This window comes from Onychomys torridus, chromosome 17 (assembly GCF_903995425.1).
Source record: "Onychomys torridus chromosome 17, mOncTor1.1, whole genome shotgun sequence".
NCBI lineage: Eukaryota > Metazoa > Chordata > Mammalia > Rodentia > Cricetidae > Onychomys > Onychomys torridus.
This window is the reverse complement of record NC_050459.1, coordinates 56,654,134-56,676,318: the sequence shown is the minus strand read 5'-3', so window position 1 is coordinate 56,676,318 and position 22,185 is coordinate 56,654,134. Positions and strand designations below refer to the sequence as shown.

General features: G+C 42.5%; 1 protein-coding gene across 2 annotated transcripts in view; it reads left to right on the top strand.

Moving 5' to 3' along the window:
- Window positions 1–22,185, top strand: part of Klhl2 (kelch like family member 2) — a 110,950-nt gene that overhangs the window by 37,960 nt on the left and 50,805 nt on the right. For both annotated transcript variants that reach the window (XM_036209381.1, XM_036209380.1), the window contains exon 4: window positions 576–697. In XM_036209381.1, the coding sequence (XP_036065274.1) occupies window positions 576–697 (122 nt within the window). The remainder of the gene's footprint in view (window positions 1–575; window positions 698–22,185) is intronic.

The following is a 22,185-nucleotide window of genomic DNA, read 5'->3' as shown; positions in this document are numbered from 1 at the left end:
CTCTGTCTCTGTCTCTGTCTCTCTCTGTCTCTCTCTGTCTCTCTCTCTCTCTCTCACACACACACACACACACACACACCAAATAAATAAAATAAAAATCATAGAAAGAAAATTTAAAAATAAAACCCCAGCCAAGTGGTGGTACACCCTATAATCCCAGCATTTGGGAGGCAGAGGCAGGTGGATCTCTCAGTTTGAGACCAGCCTGCTCTACAGAGTGAGTTTTAGAACAGTCAGCGTTATACAGAGAAACCCTGTCTCAAACCAAACCAAACCAAGCCAAGCCAAACGAAGCCAAACCAAACCAGAATAACAGAAAGGAATCCATCAGGGGATGCGTGCAGTTCATGCAGCTGGGTGCAGAGCACCTTTGTTCAGGGTCAGATGCCAACCTGAGGTAGTTTATGTTTGGCTCAGGACACCTTTCAGGGGAATGGCCGAGGCCTGCAGCAGTGGCCAATCCTGTTGCCTGCCTAGTCGAGTGAGTGGCAGGAAGATGGATCAGCCTCTCTTGGTGTTGGTATTGGCCACAGTAGTGTCCCGCGATAACTTCACTTCATTCCTTGGTGTTTTAGGTGAGATGAGCGAGAGCCGAGCCAAGAGAGTTCGAATAAAAGAGGTTGACGGCTGGACCCTGAGGATGCTAATTGATTATGTTTACACCGCAGAAATTCAGGTCACAGAAGAAAATGTACAGGTAAGAGCAGACGCTTCACGCCACTTATTTTTCTAATCTAAAAACCACATTCCCACACTGCATGCAGTTCATGCCAGCAGTAATAAGATTCATTGTTGAAATTTTATTTTCTGGGGGACATTTGGGATGACTGCATCTTCTTAATGGTGTTTCTGATTTCAGTCCCTTTTATATCTTCGCAGATCTGAGACACATCCTTTATCTCTCTGAGTAAGGCTCCCTCTCTGTGACAACACTGTCACAGTCTTTGTGGCTCCTGTTTCACGCAGCCCACAGTTTTTCTTTATTCCTTTGAAGGATAAAGTCTACAAAGGATGTTCTTGACTGCCAACATTCATTCATTCCTTATTGAGTATCCTCTCTCAGTAATTCTGGAATTTAGCCAAAATTTGATGTGGCATCTTATTTTCTGTAGAGAACAAATGTTTTATGTATGTAAAATAAATGTTTAAATGTTTTAAGTGCCATGGAAGGATGTGGCTGAAAAAGTGGAAGTTTCTTTTCAGAACAGCCCTGATTTTAATGAGAATGGCTCCCACAGGCTCATATGTTTGAATGCTCAGTCTCCAGGGAGTGGAACTATTTGAAAGGATTGGAAGTACTAAGAGGTGTGGTCTTGTTGGAGGAAGTGTGTCACTGGAGGTGGGCTTTGAGGTTTCAAAAGCTCAAGCCAGACCCAGTGGCTCTCTCTTGGCCTGAGGATGAGGATGTAGGTTTCAGCTACTGTTCCAGCTCCATGTCTGCCTTCATGTCATCCTCATCATAGAGGTAATGGACTAAACCTCTGAAACTCTAAGCTAGCCCCAATTACATGCTCCCTTTTTAAAGTTACTCTGGTCCTGGTGCCTCTTCACAATAGTAGAACAGTGATGAGGACAGGCTCTTTTCTGTGGATATTCCTCACATAACCATCTTCTCCTTCCTGAGAAGGTCAGCTGCTGTTCTCTATTTGAGACAGATCCCTTCAGCCATGCATTGATTCAAGTACATGAGCACATGACAGGCATGCATAGAATTTAAATTTTGAGTGTGTTTATTCTGTATTTGTTTGGCAACCTTTTGTTTCTTCAACTCAACAGAATGGCTTGTTCTTTTGTGTGCTGTCTCATAGGGTAATGGGTGTGCATGACGCCTTTTATGGATTTCTGCAGTGAATGGGCATCTTAATATTTGCATGCAAGAATCCCACAGGGCGGACTTCCAAAAGTGAAATGAGTTGAGCAAAGAATATGTGCACCCTTTAATTCTGGGCAGCTGTGCCCTGTCAACATTTAAATGCAACATTTGTATTTATTTAGTCCTTTCAGCTATTTTTAAAACTTTTAGTTTATATGTCTGAGTTTGTGTGAGTATATGCCGTGTGTGTGTGTGTGTGTGTGTGTGTGTGTGTGTGTGTGTGTGTGTGTGTGTGTGTTTTTTCAAGCGGTCGTGACCCCTGGAGCTGGACTTCCAGGTGCTTGTCATCTTTTTGACATGCGTGTGGAGAACCAAACTTTGCTTTTTCTGGGAGAATAAGCAAGTGTTCTCCACTGCTGAGCCGTCTCAGTAGCCCCTAGAACCAAACTCTGAAGAAACAGTTTCTCAATTCTACTGGGACAAATCAGATAGGGGTTCCATATTTTCTGCCTCTGACAGGCTGAAATGTTCTACCTCATATCGAATGGAGACTGAAGAACCGCTGTCATGGCACGATGCCTGCTAATTGTAAAATGTTAGCTGCAGGAAGCTAATATTCCTGGTGGTCCTTTGAACTATTCTCTTTATAGACTGTATAGACTTGGCTTGGACCTTTCACTTACGAGGTAAAATGTTTGAAAATCTACCATGTGTTTTGGAGTTGTGACTAAGGGTGATTGGATCATATGCTTAATGATCCAGGGTTTTTTGTTGTTGTTGTTGTTGTTGTTGTTTTTAATTTATCTGTGGTGGGGCATACACGTTATGGTACACATGCAGAGATCAGAGGACAGCCTTGCGAGTCATTTCTTGCCTTCCACCTTGTTAGCGGCAGGGTCTCTTTGTTGTTCAACACTGTGCCAGGTTAGCTGACCAGCAAGCTTCCAGGGAGTCTCCTGTCTTGCTGTAGGAATGTTGGTATTGTTAGGGTACATCCTACTGTACCCGGTTTTATGTGGGTTCTGGGGATTTGAACTCAAGTCTGTATGTTTGCATAGCAGCCACTTTACCCACTATGCCCTCTTCAAAACCGTGAATGAACGTGTGTTTTAGTGTGGAGGAATGTGTTGGCATTGTGTCAGGAAATGAGAGTGGGTTGCAATATGTCACCTCCTTCTGGACTCTTCTGTACATTTAAACTATTTGGGTTCCGGAGACATTGTCTTCAATAAGAAAGTACCTTGGTTTTCCTTTGTTATGCTTTTGATTTATTGATGTGCATGAGGGTCCTTATGCTTGATACCTACCTAGCAGATGGATTACAGGTTTCTGTGACCTGTAATGGAGGGAAATTGCTGAAGATGTGCAGGCTGGAGAGTCTAAACAGTAAGATCTGTCCTTCCTGTAGTCTGTAGCAGTTTTTACTGTGGGAACATTGCCTGTGAGGAGTGAGAACACCTCTCGGTTTCTTTTAATAACTGTCACACTCCAGTTTTAATATATTAGTCACAGCCTTTGAGAGGAACTCCTTGCCATGATGATTTGCCTTGTGTGCGTTGCTTAGCCCTCACAGAAGTACATTCTCAGAGTCGCATTGGGCGGCCTTCTTAGTTCTGTAGCTTTCTTTTAGAGGGGGATGGGATTTCTTTAGCTTAGGGGTACCCTGGTTTAATAAAATCCTTGTTTTGTAGTCCACTGGAAAGCCCATGTCGTGAAAAGACATTTGGAACTTTCTGTAGCTAGTCGTTTTTAGGGGACTCTAGGGTAAGGCTGCATAGATGAGTGAGTGTCCGACTTCTCTGTAGTCTGCTTTGATTCTCTTTCACCTGTCTGTGCTGTGTTGAAAGTTTCTTATCCAGTCCAGTCCATCCTGAGGAAAGCGGCGGTGCACCGGAGGTGACTGGTGACTTCAGGGCGGTTCCATTGAAGTCTTCCATGGTTACCTGGTGACACCAGGCTGGCTACCTTGGCAACTGGTTTTTTCTAGAATGGACGGTGAGAACCGAACACTATAGAATGCAGATTTTTGCTGTTGTGGCTTGATTTCTGCACCAGACCTAGAATCAAGTCTGTTGCAAGACGGACTCCTTTTTCTAAGCTTCTGGTTTGGAAGCAGAGCTGAGTGACAGTTGACAAGCGTCTCTGGGGTCATGTGTTTCATGGAGACTCTCAGCGCTTTAGGGTACTTGGGACCAGCTGGTGACAGAAGAGGGCCTTTGTCCTGTCTCCCGTCTTCTAGGATGAGTTCCCTTCCCCAGCGGTCCCCTGTTGCACACGTTTAAAACACTGTGATAGCTATTTGAGGTGAAGGCTGTTAACTTTGAGTCACAGTGAGGGAATGAGTAATTTGAGGATTTCACTCCAAAGAAGGAAGAATCTCTCTGTATTATATAAGCAATGAGGCTATTTCAAGTTTCCTTGATTTTGATCCCCCCCCCCACCCCTTGGTAGTACTGTTGGTTTTTTGTTAGGTATTTTTAAACTTTGAGTTTGGCTGTTTTGTTTCATATGTTTCAAAGTTGACGAATAATTTGAGCTAAATGAATTTACAGTCATTTGGATTCTCAAGGGAAGGTGAAAGGAAAACCTGTATTTCTCCATGACCTCTCTCTAGTTCAGCCTCTTTGTACAAATAGCATATTGTCTTTTCTGCCTTCTTCCTAACTGGCTAAAATGTGCTACCACATGTCTGAATTTGCTTCTTAGCAGACTTTATAAATGTTATAAATCTAGGGAATAAAGAAAACAAAGCTGCAGCCTGCTGTTAAAAGGGCTTTTAAATGTCTCCAGTCACGGACGCCTCTGAGCTTTTCCTCAGGGGAGGGGAAAAAGAATATGCCTGAACTTTTGCATGCTTACAGAATAATTTGAGCTAAATTAATTTACACTTTCTCACTACTTTAAGAAGTCATGGCCAGCCCAGTGTTGTGGCGCATGCCTGTGATACTACATATGACACATGGCTATGACAGCCCAGCGGTTCTCAACCTTCCTAACGCTGAGACCCTTTAATACAGTTCCTCAAGGTGAGGTGACCCCCAACCATACAATTATTTTGTTGCTACTTCATAACTGTAATTTTGCTAGTGTTATGAATCATAGTGTAAATATCTGATAGGCAGGATGTCTGACATGTGGCTCCTGTGGAGGTAGTGAGAACCTCTGCATGAGGGAGGCTGAAGTGGGAGGGTCATGAGTTCAAGGATAGCAGAGAGACTCTGAAGGTATTGATGCAGGCAGTGATCCATGAAGAGATGAGAATGAAAACCTGGTTCAGATGGACTTCATCGGCATATTTAAAACAGTATAATTTGGAGAAAAGTTTCTAGGCAGCAGCCATTCCCAGTCCAGGTATACTAAAAAGCTTATGATAGGACTACTTAGAAACTCCTTTACAAAGGACATGTGACCATGAGGGTGGGTTCTGTAGCTAACAGGCTAATCTACTGTGGTTTCTGATGAAGTTGGCATAGAGGTCAGCAGTATATAAAATACCTGTGACATCTCCTCCAAGAGTGGGTTCAACTGGGAGCTAAAGATAATTGTCAGGGAGGGAGAGTCTGGGATGCGCATTTTGGGAGATTTGGGTAAGGTCTGCCTCCACAGATAGCGAAAGGATCACCAGATCCTAAACAATATCTACTCCCAGCCTTCTGGGCAGGAAAACAGGTGAGGTCCCTGTGTGTTTAACATTGCTTGTTTCCCTAGTGACCTGTGGGTGCGAGGACCTGTGTGACTCCAACAGAGGGCAACATAGTAAGAACCCTGTCTCAAAAAATAAACCTTAGATGAAAAAAATAGAAATATGTTATTGTGTGTATGAATATTATTAAAGCAGGATTTTAAATCAGGTATATCTCCAACCATGTACTATGCATTATATATGTGTGTTGTTTATCTCATTTAATTTTTCTGGTGTTATATGAGATATGTATCAATTACAATTAAAAAGATAGGCTCAGAATGCTTAAATAATTTGTTCAGCACCATCCAACTTATAAAGAGATTTTATTTCATTTGTATGCATACATATTAGTGTGTGCCAGTGGTCAGTATCGGTGTCTTTTTGGCTCTTCATGTTACTGTGTGTGTTGCGGATGTGTGATATATGTGTACGAGTGTGTATACTCGCAGAGACCAGAGGCAGGCATTGGATATCTTCCTGCATCACTCTCTGCCTTATTCTTTGGAGGCATGGTCTCTCTCTGAACTGGAACTTGCGTTTTTTGCTTAGGTTGGGATCCAGCAATCCTATTCTCCAGCACCCTCTCCTCTGGGTGTTGGGATCTGAACTCTGGTCCTTATGCTTGCACACCAAGAATTCTTAGCTGTTGATACAATCTCTCCTTGAACCTGGAGCTCACTGCTTTGACTAGTGGCCAGCAAGCCTCAGAGATCATTCTGTCATCGTTTCTCCAGTGCTAGAATTATGCATGTGTGGTGCCTGACCCCACACTTGGCTTCCCTCCCTCCCTCTCTCCCTCCTTCCTCCCTCCCTCCCTCCTTCCCTCTCTCCTTCTCCTGCCACTCTTCCTTCTCCTTCCCCCTTCTCTCCCTCCCTCCTTCCCTCTCTTGCTTCCTTCCTTTCTTCGTTCTGGATGTTAGAGATCAAACCCAGTTCCTTGTGTTTGCACAGCAAATACTTTACCTAATGCATCATCTTCCCCATCCTTATAAAGAGACTTTTATAAATTAAAAAATATTGACTGGGATATATAGTTCCTAGACTGTGCAAGGCCCTGGGTTAGATCCCCATACCACCAGAAAGGTAAGAAAAGACCTAGACTTTTATAATAGAAAAGAAAATTTCTCATATCCCAAAGTTACTTAAGCTAGGTGTTAGCATTTTTGGAGACTCTAAAACATTTCAATTTTTTCACTGTTTATTTCTTTACTAGATTTGTAGTTTTGTTCCATACATTTTGACTTTTCAGCTTTGGCTTGCTAAAAGTAGGTGTTTTTCACTTGATGTAAGTGTGAAAACCAAAGGTAATAATAAAGTGTGAAAAACAAAGGTAATAATAAACAGTGCTATGTAAACAAGTGCTAACTCACACGTTGATTTTATGAACATTCATCTTTTGGCTCCATTTGTATTGGAGTGCAATCATTGGAGGGGGATTTGATAGTTTTACGTGGGTGAGTTTTAAGTAATTCATGGAAGTTATATGTTGCATCAGCCGGAATTGTTCGGGACAAGAATATCTCATTTCTTTAGAAATGGAACAGATTCAAAATGAGCATTTTTGAGATCATTAAAATCAGTTCTTGATAATAAACACAATGGCAGTGGGGATGATTGCAGTGGTGAAGGAGGGGATACTGCTAATGGTGCCAGTAGAGGAGGTGGTGTTGGTGATGATGATGGTGATGATGATGGTGGAGCAGGTGGTGTTGGTGATGATGGTGATGATGGTGGTGGAGCAGGTGGTGTTGGTGATGATGATGGTGATGATGGTGGTGGAGCAGGTGGTGTTGGTGATGATGATGGTGATGATGGTGGTGGAGCAGGTGGTGTTGGTGATGATGGTGATGATGATGGTGGTGGAGCAGGTGGTGTTGGTGATGATGATGGTGGTGGAGCAGGTGGTGTTGGTGATGATGATGGTGATGATGATGGTGGTGGAGCAGGTGGTGTTGGTGATGATGATGGTGATGATGGTGGTGGAGCAGGTGGTGTTGGTGATGATGGTGATGATGATGGTGGTGGAGCAGGTGGTGTTGGTGATGATGGTGGTGATGATGGTGGTGGTGGAGCAGGTGGTGTTGGTGCTCATGGAGGAATGATATCGGTAATGGTGATGGTAAAGGAGGAATGTTGGTGATGAGGGTGGTGGTGGAGAAGATGGTGGTGGTGGTGGTGGTGATGAGGGTGGTGGTGCTGGTGGCGATGCTGCAGATGCTGGTGGTGCTTCTGGTAGTGATGGTAGGAATGGAGTGGTGGCTGAGGAGGTGGAAATGGAGGTAGTAAAGATGGAGGTGGTGGTTATGGTAGAAGTGATGGCACAGTAGAAATGGGAGAGGCAGACAGCAGTGTCTGTTACATGAAGAGCTGCTGCTAGTGGATATGAGAGCTTTAAAATCAGTCCTGGTAATAAACACAGATGGTAGTGGGGATGGTTGTGGTGGTGGTGGGGGATACTGACCATCCTATAGCGCCTATATTCTAGCTTATCTGTAAAGAAATTTGGCTAAGGGAGAGGTGATTGGCGTGACCAAAGTCAAGTATGTTTGGGATTTTGGAGTGTCTGTTCCTACAGGGGGGTAGAGAGCAAGCCCAAGATCTGGACTTAGCATGTGAGGCTTTGGGGCCCACATTGTGGCTTTGGGGAACACACAAATGTACAGGACGGCTGGGTTCATGGCAGGCCAGACTATAAACACTGGCTTGGAGTTTGCTTAACTTGGCAATCTTGAGCAGGGTTTTTGTTTGTTTGTTTGGTAATTAGGACTAAACTAGAAGATAAGAGGTTTGAAGCATCTGAATGTGGACAGGACAGGTTATCAGTTGGGTCAGAGTTGGTAACTACCACTGTCTCCTACACGTGGCTTGTACCTTTTCCTTTCTCACTTCTGAGCTGTTGAGTTTGCATGTTGTTTTTCTCACTGCCAGTCTTGACAAACTCCAGTTTTCAGTCGGTCATTTGTTAGATATTTATGGAGGGTTTATTATGTGCCAGGCAGGATTCTGTCCATTGATAATTCAGTGTCAAACAAGGAGACAAGGTCTCTGTCTGGAGAACCTTGATGTTGTTGTTGGGGGCGGGGGCAAGGCAAACAATAAACCCTCAGATAAAGAGGGTAATTTTGAGTTATTGCTGTGCTCTGGGGAGGACTCACTTGAACAGAAAGCTGAATGAAGAGAAGTAAGGAGGGACAGAGAGATGAAGGCGAGAATACCCCAGCAGAAGGAACATCACGTGTAGTGATGGCAGGAAGCTGGGCATACTTCAGGACAAAACGTAAAAGGGTTATTGGCCTTTATGTTTTGTTGTGTTTGTCTTTGGTTTTTTGAGTCAGAATCTCTCTACATAGCCATTGGCTCTCCTGCAACAAACTATGTAGATGAGGCTGGCCTCTGCCTCCCCATGATGGGATTCAAGGCCTGCACCACTGTACCTAGCAAAAGGTGATTATGGTTTGAGGAGAGTGGATCATGGAAAGAATGGAGAAATGACACTGCGGAGGTAAAATAGATCTAGATGAAGGAGGATTTACTTTAGTGAGGAGGTGGAGTTTTATTCTATATGCAGGGTTTTAGACATTACTTCCTTCTTCCAGTTGCTGTGTGGAAGATGGATTGTAGGTATAATAGTGGAAGTTGGGAGGTCATTTGTTTCATTTTTTAAATTTTTATTTATGTGTTTAGGCATTTGCCTACATGTCTGTCTGTGCACTGCATACATGACTGGTGTTCAGAGGATCCCGAAGAGAGTATTGGATCCTTTGGGCCTAGGTTATGAACAGTTGTAGTCTACCATGTTGGTGCTGGGAATCAAACCGGAGTCCTTTGGAAGAGCAGCAAGTGCTGTCTCCTGCTCTCGAGGTCATTTAGATATCTGTTAGGGTAGGCCAGCTGGGAGGGTGGGTGTTTGCCATGAAGTGGTGAATCATGGTTATTCGATTTGGGAGATGTTTGGAGGTAGGGCCAATGAAATTGGTGTTTGCCTCGAAGGTGATAAAGGTTTACCAAGGATGGTCTGAGGAGAGGAGCAGACAATCGTGTGTCGTTTCAGATGGTGAAGACATGGGATGGGGGCACATTTTGGAGGTAGTGGGGACTGGGGATTAGTAGTTCTTTTCTTGGTAATGTTCAGTTTGCCTGTTGAAGTGTACTTCTAAAGTGATGTTGAGCAGGTTTGATTCTGTGGTGAGAAAGGATCAGATTTCACAAACTTGGCACTTAGGTGTTATGGAAGTCACTGAACTAGGTGCCATCACTTTGAGCGGTAGCGTAGGGGATGGAAGGAAAAAGAATGAAAGACCAGCAGTAGTTTTGAGTATTCTGGGTGAGCAGATGAGTAGCCAGTTAGATGGCGGGAAGCTAGGTGGCTGCGAGTTTTAGAGAAGGGGGTACTCTGAGGAAAGATGCTGGGAGTTTGTGACAGGCCAAGAGAGTGGAGAGCGGATTGACGTTGGCTGGGGTAGCGCCATCAGGGTGGGTGTATTACTAGCGGTTTACCTCGCACAGTCTGTTTGTCCTGATGATCTGGTGTCTTGTCTGATTAGTGCTACTGTACTCAGAATGTTCTAGAGTGGATGGTGAATTAGAGGGTCACTCTAGTCGATTCTGACCTGAAGACTGAGTGGTGGTGAGAATGGGAACTTGATTGGAGTGGACTGGAAACGGCAGAGATCACAGACGGATGATCCAAAGCATTTTTGCTCTGAAATCCAAGAGAAATGCGCTGGCTGAAACGGGTGAGCAGGGTAATGGGAGGGATTGTTTCTTAGTGCTAGTATCTTAAAGCAGGTTTCCCCAACAGTCAGAATGACTCAGAGAAGCAGAGCTTGGTGAAAATGGGAGAAAGAACGAGAGAAGGGGATACTTGGGAAGGTTTTACAAAATTGATAAAAGGTTAAGATCTGAAACAAAGTAGAGGGATGTATCTGGGGCGGGAACAAGAAAAGTTGTTCCACTGTTGAACCTGAGGAAATGCACACGTTTATAGGTTTAAGTAGGTTAGTGGCTTGGATAGGTTAGATATCCGTCAGCCTGCGTGTATTTATAAAGATGGGGCTGGTGCTACCTGCCTAGATGAAGACGGGGAAAAGTGATACTAGAGATTTAAGAAGAGACCGGCAGTGTGGAGTCATCATCTTGGAAAGGACAAAGATGAATTTGCTCACAAAGCACACAGTGCATAGAACTGTCCTGTTGAGAGCTCGCTTGGGATTTGTAGTCAGAATGATCAACTAGACTGGTTGTGTGACGTTCTTCAGTCACACTCAGCCATCCCCATAGAGATGATGAGTATACCTATTGCTTTAACATGCTGCAGTGGCCGGGCAGGGGTGGCGCACACCTGTAATCCCAGGCCTCGGGAGGCAGAGGCAGGCGGATCTCTGTGAGTTCGAGGCCAGCCTGGGCTACAGAGTGAGTTCCAGGACAGCCTCCAAAGCTACACAGAGAAACCCTGTCTTGAACCCCCCCCCCCCCCAAAAAAAATGCTGCAGTGGAAACCACCTGCGCTGTGGCCTGATCCTGCCGTTATTCATCTTCCATTGTTTGCACATTGACAGGTTTAAGTCACCTGAGCTGGGCCGTGTCCCACATTTCTGTCATCCGTCCATTTTAGTGAAATCCAGAAGGAGAACACATGGGTAGATAATTGAGAGGCGTGGGGGAGAAGATGGGTGTGTGATCGGCAGTTGCCCGCTTCAGTGCTGCTGTTTGCATCATCACTGTCTGGGTCTGTGGATTCGAAGCCTGTCAGAAGTTGTGCTATGGAGGAGAATTGTGGTTTAGGTTTTGAAAAGCCCGTTGGCGAATGAGCAGCAGCGACTCATGCCATTGGATAATCTCACTAAGGAGTGTGAGAGGATGTGAGCTTCAAGGAAGCTGGGTTTAGGGAGGAGGAAGGAATACCCGTGGGGGTTGGCATCGGCGTGTCGTGAAGCACTGCTGTTAGTTTAGGTGGGGATGGCGCCCAGTTAGTGGGCTAATTTCAGTAAGTCATCATAAGAGATTAGAACGTTCTAGTCATGTCTAAAGGCTGCCTCTAAAGAGTGGAATAGGAAATAGGTTCTAGAAAGTTCACATCTTCTGTGAAACTTTAGAGTTCTAGGTTGTAATGTAAAAAGTTTTACTGTGGAGTGTGGGTTTACATGGGGCATGGGAGGGAAAAGTTTGCTAATAGTAGGTTCATGACTGAGTTTGTTACTGACTGGATGAACACATTGTTATTTGAGTATTTATATATGTATACATGTATATGTATATGTATGTATACACACACACAAATGAATATCACATTCCCCCCTTTTTCTTATATTAGTTCTAACCTTGTTTTATTTTAGACAAAAAGGGGGGATGTGGTGATATTCTGCTTGCACTCTGACAAATAAAACTTGCCTGGAGATCAGAGTGCTGAGCTAACCACTAGTTAACCATAGAGGCCAGGCAGTGGTGGCACACGCCTTTAATCCTATCACTTGGGATCTCATGCCTTTGATCCCAGCGCTAGGGAGGTGGAGACAGGAAGTGATGTGACTTGTTGGAGAGAGGAATATAAGGCGGAAGGAGACAGAAGAAGCTCTGCTCTCTTTTGGAGTCGTCATGGAGGTAAGAGGTGACTGTAGCTAGTAGTTCCTTTGCTTCTTTGATCTTTCAGCATTTACCCCTATATCTGACTCCAGTTTTTTATTATTAGGACCAATTAAAATCCATACTACATTTTCTGTTTCCTTTTTTAAAAATCCCAGACTGCATTATTTATTTACTGCATATATGTGTACATGTGTGAGTGTCCATGCCACAGTGCACATGTGACCAGGGGACAATTTTTGAGAGTCAGTTTTCTTTTAGTGAACAGACATGCAGATGGGCCTGCTTGAGATGAGGAGTATGCAGATGACATTGGAGTAATGGCTGGACCTTGACTCCCTGTTCTGTGTCTTGGCTTTGTAGCTTTAGAAACCATTTCCTTAGGGTTGGTTGAACTCTTGGGAAGTAGATCAGGTCAGTCAAAATTAAAAGATTAATACATGAGCCTTAATAATCTTATATTTTCAGTAGGGTCACAGGTATTTCTATGGAATGTTATATATGTGGACTATATAATGTGCATGATTACAGAATCTAGTTAGTTATGTGATAGAATTTGTAATTGGAGCATCATGTGGGGAATATGGACTCCCAGGGAAGAAAGATTTTTGTTAGAGATGAAGAGGTGGGGGTGATCCTATTGAACTCTCTGTCTATACGAGAACTGTGTTTCACACAATATGGGTATTGACTATGTACCATGAAACCCATTGCCCCCACCGTTCATAGGCTGTACTAGGAGAACCTTAACAAACAGTTGCTCTTCACAGAGCCTGTTTATTTAGTACACTGGTAGTTGTGCTTTTCTTCCCTGGGTACGTGTGGATATAGATAGTTAACTCTACTAGCTAGGGTAGATCACTAAGGTAGCGATTCTCAACCAGAGGGCCCTGGAATTTTGAGTTCTTCTGAAATCTCTTGTGGATATTTAATAACGTGGACATCTACACTATTAAAAAATACTTTCTTCTAAAAGAGATTATAACCATGTATTTAATTATGGGCTGGCCTGTCCCCTACCACTGTACTGGAGATTAAACCCTTAACCTCATGAGCATATTAGGTTAGCACTCTACAGTTGAGCTGTGTCTCCCACCCCTTGGTTATATTTTGTGCTTACTGACATGTCCCTTTCCAGGTCTGCTCTCCTAACAGTGCCCTTTGGTCATCTCAGTAGGTTGACCTTTCTTCCTTCACAGCGGTTGTATGTTTAGAAGTTGTTCAAGTACCACAGGAGTGGAAGTTCAGTAGGAGACTTAGCTTGCAGGTGAACAAGAGCATTTACAGAGCAGTCTTGTTAAGTGTTCTTACTGGCCCCTTGGGACATAATCACTTAAGTGTATAATGCTGCGTGTTTAAATGACAGTCACACAACTCAGGAAATAATAATCAGCCCTTAGAGTGGTTTTCTGCTAGAAAACTCCATGGGCCAATAGACCCTGGCTAATTATCATATAATCATTTACAGCTCAAGTCCTGAATTACCATTAGCTTCAAGAATAGATTTGAGTAGGAAATTAACCTTTCTATCTCCTCGGCCATTAAGTAAACGCAATAATGCCTTGCCATATCAAGGAAATGCTGTAAAATGCACCAGTTTAAGCTTGCAAAAATATTAAAGAGGCTTCATGAATGTTGAACAGAAATAAGAAATGGCCAACAATAAAAAGGAAGATGAACAACTCATTAAGATTGCCTGGTATCAGTGGGTAAAAATGGCCCATCTGACACCTTATATTCTGAATCAGGGCATTTATTGTTGTTGTTATTTATTGTTGTGAGTTTTTTTGACTTTGGATTAGTGTTGAGATAAAATGCTGGAGTGGTTGTTGTACCATGATATATATTTGATTTATAACAACCTATTCCATTGGTTTGACATGCAGTGGCTGGTGAAAAATTGTTATGTCTCCAAGCACAACATGTGTAGGGCTATTGACTTCTACCTATATTTTGTTTTACTGTGTGATAGAAAATAAGTCTTTAGATGATGTGTCTAGAAAGCATAACTTAAAACTTGAAAAAAAAATCATATCTAAAATCCCTTGGAGCAAAACCTCAGAACTAATGGTTGCTGATAGTCAACCATTATATTTACCGATCAATGAGGTGTCATTGATGTGTTTTATCTAATATTCTAATATTTAGTAATCTCTAACATGTTTTATCAACCTCACCAGGATGGCAGACATGTAGATTTGGTGTCATCCAAAGACAGGAACTTTCAATTATTTACAATTGGGTAGTTTCGTGGAAGTCTAATTTTGGTTGAATAGCTGAGTAGCTAGAACATGCTTTTTCCAATCATTGCAGGTAAGTCGTGTTTTATTCCATATACGTTAGGAGGACAGAGAACAGAAAAATCTTATTTAAATTTTCTCTGGGAAGGCTGTTACAGTCAGTGAGTTGGAGAAATCGAAAGCCTTATACTGATAACATCTTCTAGAACTGGGTGGGTACAAGCTTGGCGTACTCTGGGTCCTTGTTTGGGACACAGCTGAGTGTTCCAGAAGCTTCAGTAATTAATTTACATGTGGCTTTGTGTCATTGAAGTATGTAATCCTTCAAGATGTCCACATGTTTGAATCATTCTGAGACTGATGTTTTTAATCACTTTGTGATTAAAAGACGTTTATCTTCATGGACAAAGAGCAACTTGACTGTGATTATAACATTGCAAAGTATAGCACTGCTGTAATGATTTTGAACAATAGTGAGAAAATAGAGGTAAAAAGCCTCAGCAGACAGGAGCTTTTCGTGGGCTTTGATATTTGCTTCCTGTTATCTAGGTATGGAGTCTGTGTATGACACATTGGAACCCACCTGGCTGCCAGTGCCCAGAGTATGTCTCTCCAAACAGGCTTGGCGGTGAAGAAAGCCTAAAATTTAGTTATTTGTGGATCTGGCATGTTAAGTTTGAGATCAAACAAATTTTTGTGAAGCCAAACATGATTGCTGTACACATTTTAAAATTAGTATGACCTTTTGAAGTTTGATGTCTTTGTCTTATTGGAAGGTTAAGAAGATTCCTGTGCTTTTGATGATCTGTTGATTCTGAAATTTCCATTGTGAAAAACTGAATACATCACTAATATGTATTCATGATGTTAGTGTGGTCTGGTGTATATGTGTGCGTGCATGAGTTCGTGCATGCATGTGTGTGATGAGGCCTGATATTGACACTGAGTATTTTTTTTTTTTAATTGCTTGCCACCTTATTTTTTGAAACAAGGTTTCTTATTGAACCTGGTATTCCTCAGTTGGCCAGACTGGCTGGCTAGTTAGCCTCTGAGCTCTTCCTGTCTCCACCCTCCCTATGCATAGATTATAGGTGTATACCCCACTTTTTATTGTAGGTGCTGTGGATATGAATCTAGGTCTTCATGTTTGCATAGCAAACACCTTACCCAGCGAGCCAGCCATCCTTCTAACACCAATTACTATTTTAAATGAAGTCTCTGAATACTACTGTAGATGTTTGGTTATGTAGCTACATTTGATGTTTTTGTTTTGATTTATTTTAAATTTTGGACCCTACTAGACAGGGTCATTATTTTCCATTAAAAATAAATCAGGTGTATGGCTTATGAATGCCACCTGTTGACTTCTGGCTAATCTCCAGTATGTATTTTCTGTTGTATTTTGATGGTGATGAAGGACCTATTGTGTATAGCTCCATGGCTGAGCTACATCCTCAGCCCTTAGTGTGGGTTTTAAGGGCTCATTTTCATTTCCTTAGTGAAGTATCATTTAAATCTTAACTGTGTAGTTGGCAGAATTTTAATAAGTGCAGCTACTTATGACCCACGGTACATCAAGATATTGAACATGTAGAAACTTGGACATCTTTTCAGTAAATGTTTCAGCTCTTCCCAGGCCACCAGTGTGATTTCTATGAGAATAGTTTGGGCTATTTTGGACTTTGTCTAAACAGAGCGTATAGGATGTGATTTGAGTTGCCATCTATCCACACCGTAGTGTTTATGAGTTTCAGCTAGGTGGTTTTTTGTTTTTGTTTTTTTGTTTTTTGTTTTTTGTTTTTTTTGGCAAATTGTTTCTTCTTTTCTGCTGAGTGATCTTTTATATGTCTTGACTGTGTGATATAGTGTGTTGCCACACATTCACATTAACAGTTTAGGTGTTATGAGAAGGTCTAAAGAGCTTTGATGGGCAATGCTGAGCTTAACAGATACGCTGTAATTAAGCTCTTGTTCGGGTCAGCCAAGCTTTCAGTAAGATGGGTGGACTTAATTTCCTATAAAGTAAAATCTAATTTGATTTTTTGCTTAGGTGCTTTGCTATGTATCTTTCTTTCTATTTTTATAGCAATAATTTAATCTTACCATCTGTCTTTTTTTATGTTCCACATTAGCTTTGAGACACAAAGTTGGGAGATGGTGTATGAATATTTAATATAGGCAGGATTCAGAGGAGAGATGTTATTTCTTATGAAAAACGACGTGCAACCGACAAGTACCTATTTTCCCCCTTTTAAAGTGTGTGTGTGTGTGTGTGTGTGTGTGTGTGTGTGTGTGTGTGTGCATGAACATGAATGTGGAGGCCAGCAGACTACCTCATATAATACAGACCCTCAGGGACACCATCTGTCTCCTGAGTGAGACAAGTTCTCTCATTGTCCTGGAACTTATCAGTTGCCAGGATAGATGGCTGGTGATTCCCAGGGATTCGGTCCCATCACCTCCAAGACACAGAGATCCACCTGCCTCTGCCTCTGCCTTCTGAGTGCAGGGATTAAAGGCACATGCCACCGTGCCTGGCTCCGGCATTGTTATGTAGGTTCTGTGGGCTGAACTCAGTCCTTATAAGGTAAGTACTTTACCAACTGATTTCAAATAGTTCTTCAAGGGCTAAGATTTTATTGTTTGTATGTATCTATAGAACTGTGTTTTGATTTAGGGCTGTTTCTCAGAAAACAACTAAAATGATTAGCCTTCTCTAAAAATTTAAAGACTCTCACTGGACAATATTGTGTGTTATTTAAAAAGAAGATGAAGCCAGGCGTGATGGTACATGTTTGCACCAGCACTTAGGAGGCATTGACAGGCAGTATACCCTGAGTTCCAGGCTGTCGAGGGCTACACAGTGGAACTCTTGTGTTTGAAAACAAGAAAGAGAGGAAGAAAAAGAAAAGGAGGAGGAAAGAAAGGAAGAATGAAGGCAGGTGTAGAAGAAAGGTCAACAAGAAGGGAAAGAGAGAAAACATCAAGGAGAAAAGAGGGCAGATGTAATAACTCTCCGAATTACTCCCCCCAGTCTAGGGAATGACTGCCACAAAGATGAGGCAGGGGAGATAAATTGTTTGGACAATTGTATTTGGCATTTAACTTGGCAGCTGTCAGCCACAGTTGTTAAGGGGCCTGTGTTCCACCTTTGAGAGGCAAGAGTCACCCTTCATTCGTCATCGGAAGGCACACCTTACCACTGTCCTTCAAGAAACTTACTTGCATCTCAATACTTCAGTGTTTCAAAGGCAAATTTTGAGGTCTGCTGAGGGTGTTTACCACCTTCTACTTCCTATTTTAGACACTGAATTGGTTCTTCAGCTTGCTGGTTTGATTTTGCTGGATCTTACCTAGCTCAGGTGGGCTTTGAACTCTCCATGTAGATTAGGATAGCCTTGAACTTCTCATGCTGCTGCTTCCTGTTCCTACGTGATGTGCACCACCAAGTCCAGTTTTATGTGGTGCTTGGGATTAAACTCAGAGCCTCCTTCGTGCTAGGCAAGCACTTTACTGCACTCCCAGCCCTAAAATATGTTCTTGGAAAGCAGACATGAACTTTGTGATAGTCTGTTCTTTAGTTGTTGGAGAAATTCCAGAGGTGTGGAAAGGAAGGATGTTGAAGGATCTGATGTAGACACCGCAGATCCCTATCTGTCTATACTCACGTCCTCTGTACGGCAGGGGAGATTAAGTATGTATGAATGTCCAGCTCTTTTCCCCTTATTTGCTTAACTTGCTGGTCATTAGGCTCTTCTAATGTGGCTGTAGGTTAAAGCTGTGTATCCACTTTATTATATAATATGTTATAACTTCACTATAAGTTACTGTAATAAATAATAATAAACTTCATTGTAAGTTATAGCAAATATTTTAGAAGTTTTATTTTGTTACATTTATTTTATGCATTTTCTGGTGCTGGAAATTTAGCCCAGGATCTGGCATAGGCTAGGCAAATGCTGTACTATTCAACTACATGCACAGCCCAGAGATGTGGTCATCTTTTTAAAAGCCACATTAATCTTGATGCCTGGGTGGTTAAGGCACATACCTATCATCCTGGTGCCTGGGAGGTTAAGGCAGGTCAAGTGTGAGTACAAGGCTTGCCCAGGTTACCTAGAAGCTCATCGGTTTTCATTATCACTGGTTGTAAAACATTTTATCATGTTGCTTTACAATATTTGAGTCAAGCATTGCCACATTGTTACATGTTTTTTCCTGGGCATATGAATAATAAATACTACAGTAAAATTTATTGAAGTAACCTGTTTTGTTTTGTGTGTGTGTGTGTGTGTGTGTGTGTTTCTATTTTCTCAGAATACATTCCCAAACATACACCTCTAGGGTCAAAGCCTCTGTCTCTGTCTCTGTGTCTCTTTGTGTGTGTGTGTGTGTGTGTGTGTGTGTGTGTGTGTGTGTGTAACTGTACTAGTAGTTATGTTCCTTTCTCATTGTTTTAATTTCTATGTATTTGAGAACTGATTGGATGGCTTTGCTCCTTTCTTGTGTGTACTGTTTCTTCTGTGAATTACCTCTGATCACATCTACTTTTCTTTGGAGGGTCTTACTATGTAGCCTCTGCTGGCACTTAGGATAGCCCATGCTGGCCTAGAACTGGAGATCTAGCCTAGGCTAACCTGAAGCTTTGTAGTAGTCCTTTCCTCCTGCCTCTGCCTCCCGGGTACTGAGATTACAGGTAGACACCTGATCACATCTTTTAAGAATACTTAAAATGCATTCATTAACATCTTTTAAAATTAAAAATAGATCTTTTTCATACAATGTACCCTAGTTTCCCTTCCCCCAACTCTTTCCAGCTCTTCTCCATCATCCCAGCCACCCAAATAAATCCACACCTTTCTTTTTCCCATGAGGAAACAGTCATCCAAAAAATTAATAAGCTAATAAAACCGAACCAGAATAGGACAAAACACACAAACAGAAAAGAGCCCAAGAAAAAGCACAAGAAACGCATTCAGACACAGACGTTCTCTCACACAGAAAGCTCATAAAAACACACAACTGGAAACCGTAAGATATAAGCAAAAGACCTGTAAGGTTGAAGGGGGAAAAAAAGGCCAGACAAAGCAGTATGAGATGATAACCCCTCCAAATATACCACTGAGTTTGTTTTGTGTTGGCCATCTCCTGCTAGGCATGAGGCCTGCCCTTAGGTTTGGTTTGTATACCCAGTGAGATTCTGTGGGAGAAGACTGATTTTTCCTTGGTGGGCAGTTGTTAATTGGAGATAGCTTCTGGGGTAGAGGGATGGGGGCTTGTAACTAACATATTAATTATGGGTAATGACGGGTTTCATTTTAAGATCATTTGATCATAAAAGAAAGTCTGAACGATGTGAGACAGAATATCATCTTGCAAATGAAGAAAACAGATCTTAGTGTTTTTTTGTCATGGGTCTGAATCTTCGATTCAGTTCCAGAAAACAAAACAAAACAGTGCCCTTGAATTAGGGACAGTGTCCGAGATCGTGGGCCAGCCCTGTGTTAAGTGGTTGATTGCCTTTGCTTTTTCAACAACTCTGCACACAAGGCAGGTGTTGCCTGCTTTGTATGTCTGGGCCACTCTCAGAACCAGTGGGCTGCAGAAGATGGAAATTGGGGCTGTAAGGAGGCAGACTGGAGGCTATGCTGCCCCCTAGCTTCCCATACGCTCAGTCATCCCACTGGAAAATCCACCAGTCACAGGTATATATATAAAGTCTGTTAACTTTAAATGCCTCTGGGCAAAACTGCTAGAGGCCTTTTAATATTAACTACAATGTCAACTACTTGAACAAAGTTTTTTTTGGACCCTGTTCTCGGCAGATATCTCAAGGGATGGAGATTGGGTAAGGGCGTGTTGGGCAGAGCAAGTCAAGGTAGATGTGTTTAGAGCGTGGCCAGTTCTGGCTGGATGGTTAGAACAGAGGGATGCTTCCTGGTTGCGAGGCTTCCAGTTCTGAGGGGTAGAACTGTGACGAAGAAGAGGGCATGACGCCAGAGACAGCACTTCCTGTTTCCAAACTGCCCGGTGTAGTTGTGCATCTCCAAAAGAGGAAGTACAACCTTCCTGTTTCTTTCATGTACCCACTGAGGTCTCAGCAGTCGGGTGCTAGTGCTGCTCAGTGGTGCTTTGGCTTGTAACCATCTTGTGTCTGTAAATGAGTAGGGAGTTGAGAAAACAGCCCTATGAAGCATGACTTGCTTAGAATCCAGGAGTCGGGTGCAGATTTTAGAAGATGTGTGCATGCCGGTGAAAACCACTGATTTTATTTCACAGTGAGATTTTATGTATGTGCTCATGTGTACGAGTGTGTGTGTGTGTGTGTGTGTGTGTGTGTGTGTGTGTGTGAGAGAGAGAGAGAGAGAGAGAGAGAGAGAGAGAGAGAGAGAGAGCGCTCACAGCGTAAGCATGTGTACAGGAGCTAAAGGTCAACATGTTGGGTGGTGTTTTTTTCCTCAATCATTCTCGATCTTATTCATTTGTTCATTAATTCATTCATTCAGTCAGTCACATATTTATTTGAGACAGATTCTCTCACTGAATCTTGAGCTCACCAGTTCAGTTAAGCTAGACAATAAGCCCCTGGGGCCTCCTGTCTCTGCCTGCCCAGTGCTGGGATTAGAGGCGCATGCTGATTTTTTTGGCTTTTTTTTTTTTTAATTGTGAATTCTAGGGGAACTAATTTGGGTCCTTATGCTTACTTAGCAAATTTTTGCCCATTGAGTTAGTTTGTTAATCCCCATAATGAGACTCTTCAAGTCCAGCAACCTTCAGCTTCTTCACGTGTGGAGATAATGCCATCCCTCTGTTCATACCCTTGGACATCTAGTTCCTTGTTTGCTTTCAGGTCCTTGTTTCTGATATATGCATCAAAGGGTTGGAGAATTGATAGAAGCTCACACTTTAGCAGTGGCTTTTTGAGTTTACAGTGGCCCAGGCATCAACTTCACGCTCAAGTTTTCTTAGCCATTGGAGCATCTTATGTATGTAGTGCCCAGAACCTTTGTAGTTTCTTAATAAACAGATGGCTCATGGCTAAGGATCTAAAAGACGTACTATATAAATTATTCCCCCATAGTAGAGTAAATTCCCAAGCTGAAAATACACTACAGATTCTAATAGCCAACCAGAAGAAATGTGCTTGTCTGAGCAAGGCGTCGCATGTGTAATTTGGCTTGTCAGTGTGAGGTGGGCTGAACGCATTTTACTTTACAGTGTGCAGCTGGTAAAAGTGTCATGGGACGCTAATTGTTTGGCTCAGGCTTCCTTGTCTAGCATTCTACTTGTCTTTGCTAATCGGTGGTGCCCCCGCCCGCCTTCCTTGTTCATTACGTGATGCTCCTCCTGAGTATAGTGTCTATAGCCTTTAATTTGTCCTTATGAAATTACCATATCTAAGTGAAAAGATTTTATTTCCTAAAATGATAGCATTTTAGATAGCATTAAGTGAGGTTTATTTAATTAGCTACCATGCTCTTCTACTTCATTGTTCCCTAAACATTTAGGATGCTACTGTCTATAAGAAGAATACCAAGGAGAGCATTCTTTCTAGTCTACAGAACACCACCCTACATAGAAGGCCTGGACACCTGTGGTGCTCAGAGGTTTACACACACACACACACACACACACACACACACACACACACACACACACACACGGAGAAGAAGACAGGATCTAGGCCCAGTGGCTAAGTATTTGCAGCTTTTCCAAGTTCAATTACTGGTATACTTCTGCTCACAACCACTTGTAGCTCTAGCTCCAGGGGATCTACCACCCTCTTCTGGCCTCCATGTGCACCTCCACTTACATGTGTATCCCCACATGTAGGCACACGCAGTCACACAATTAAAAAGATTAAA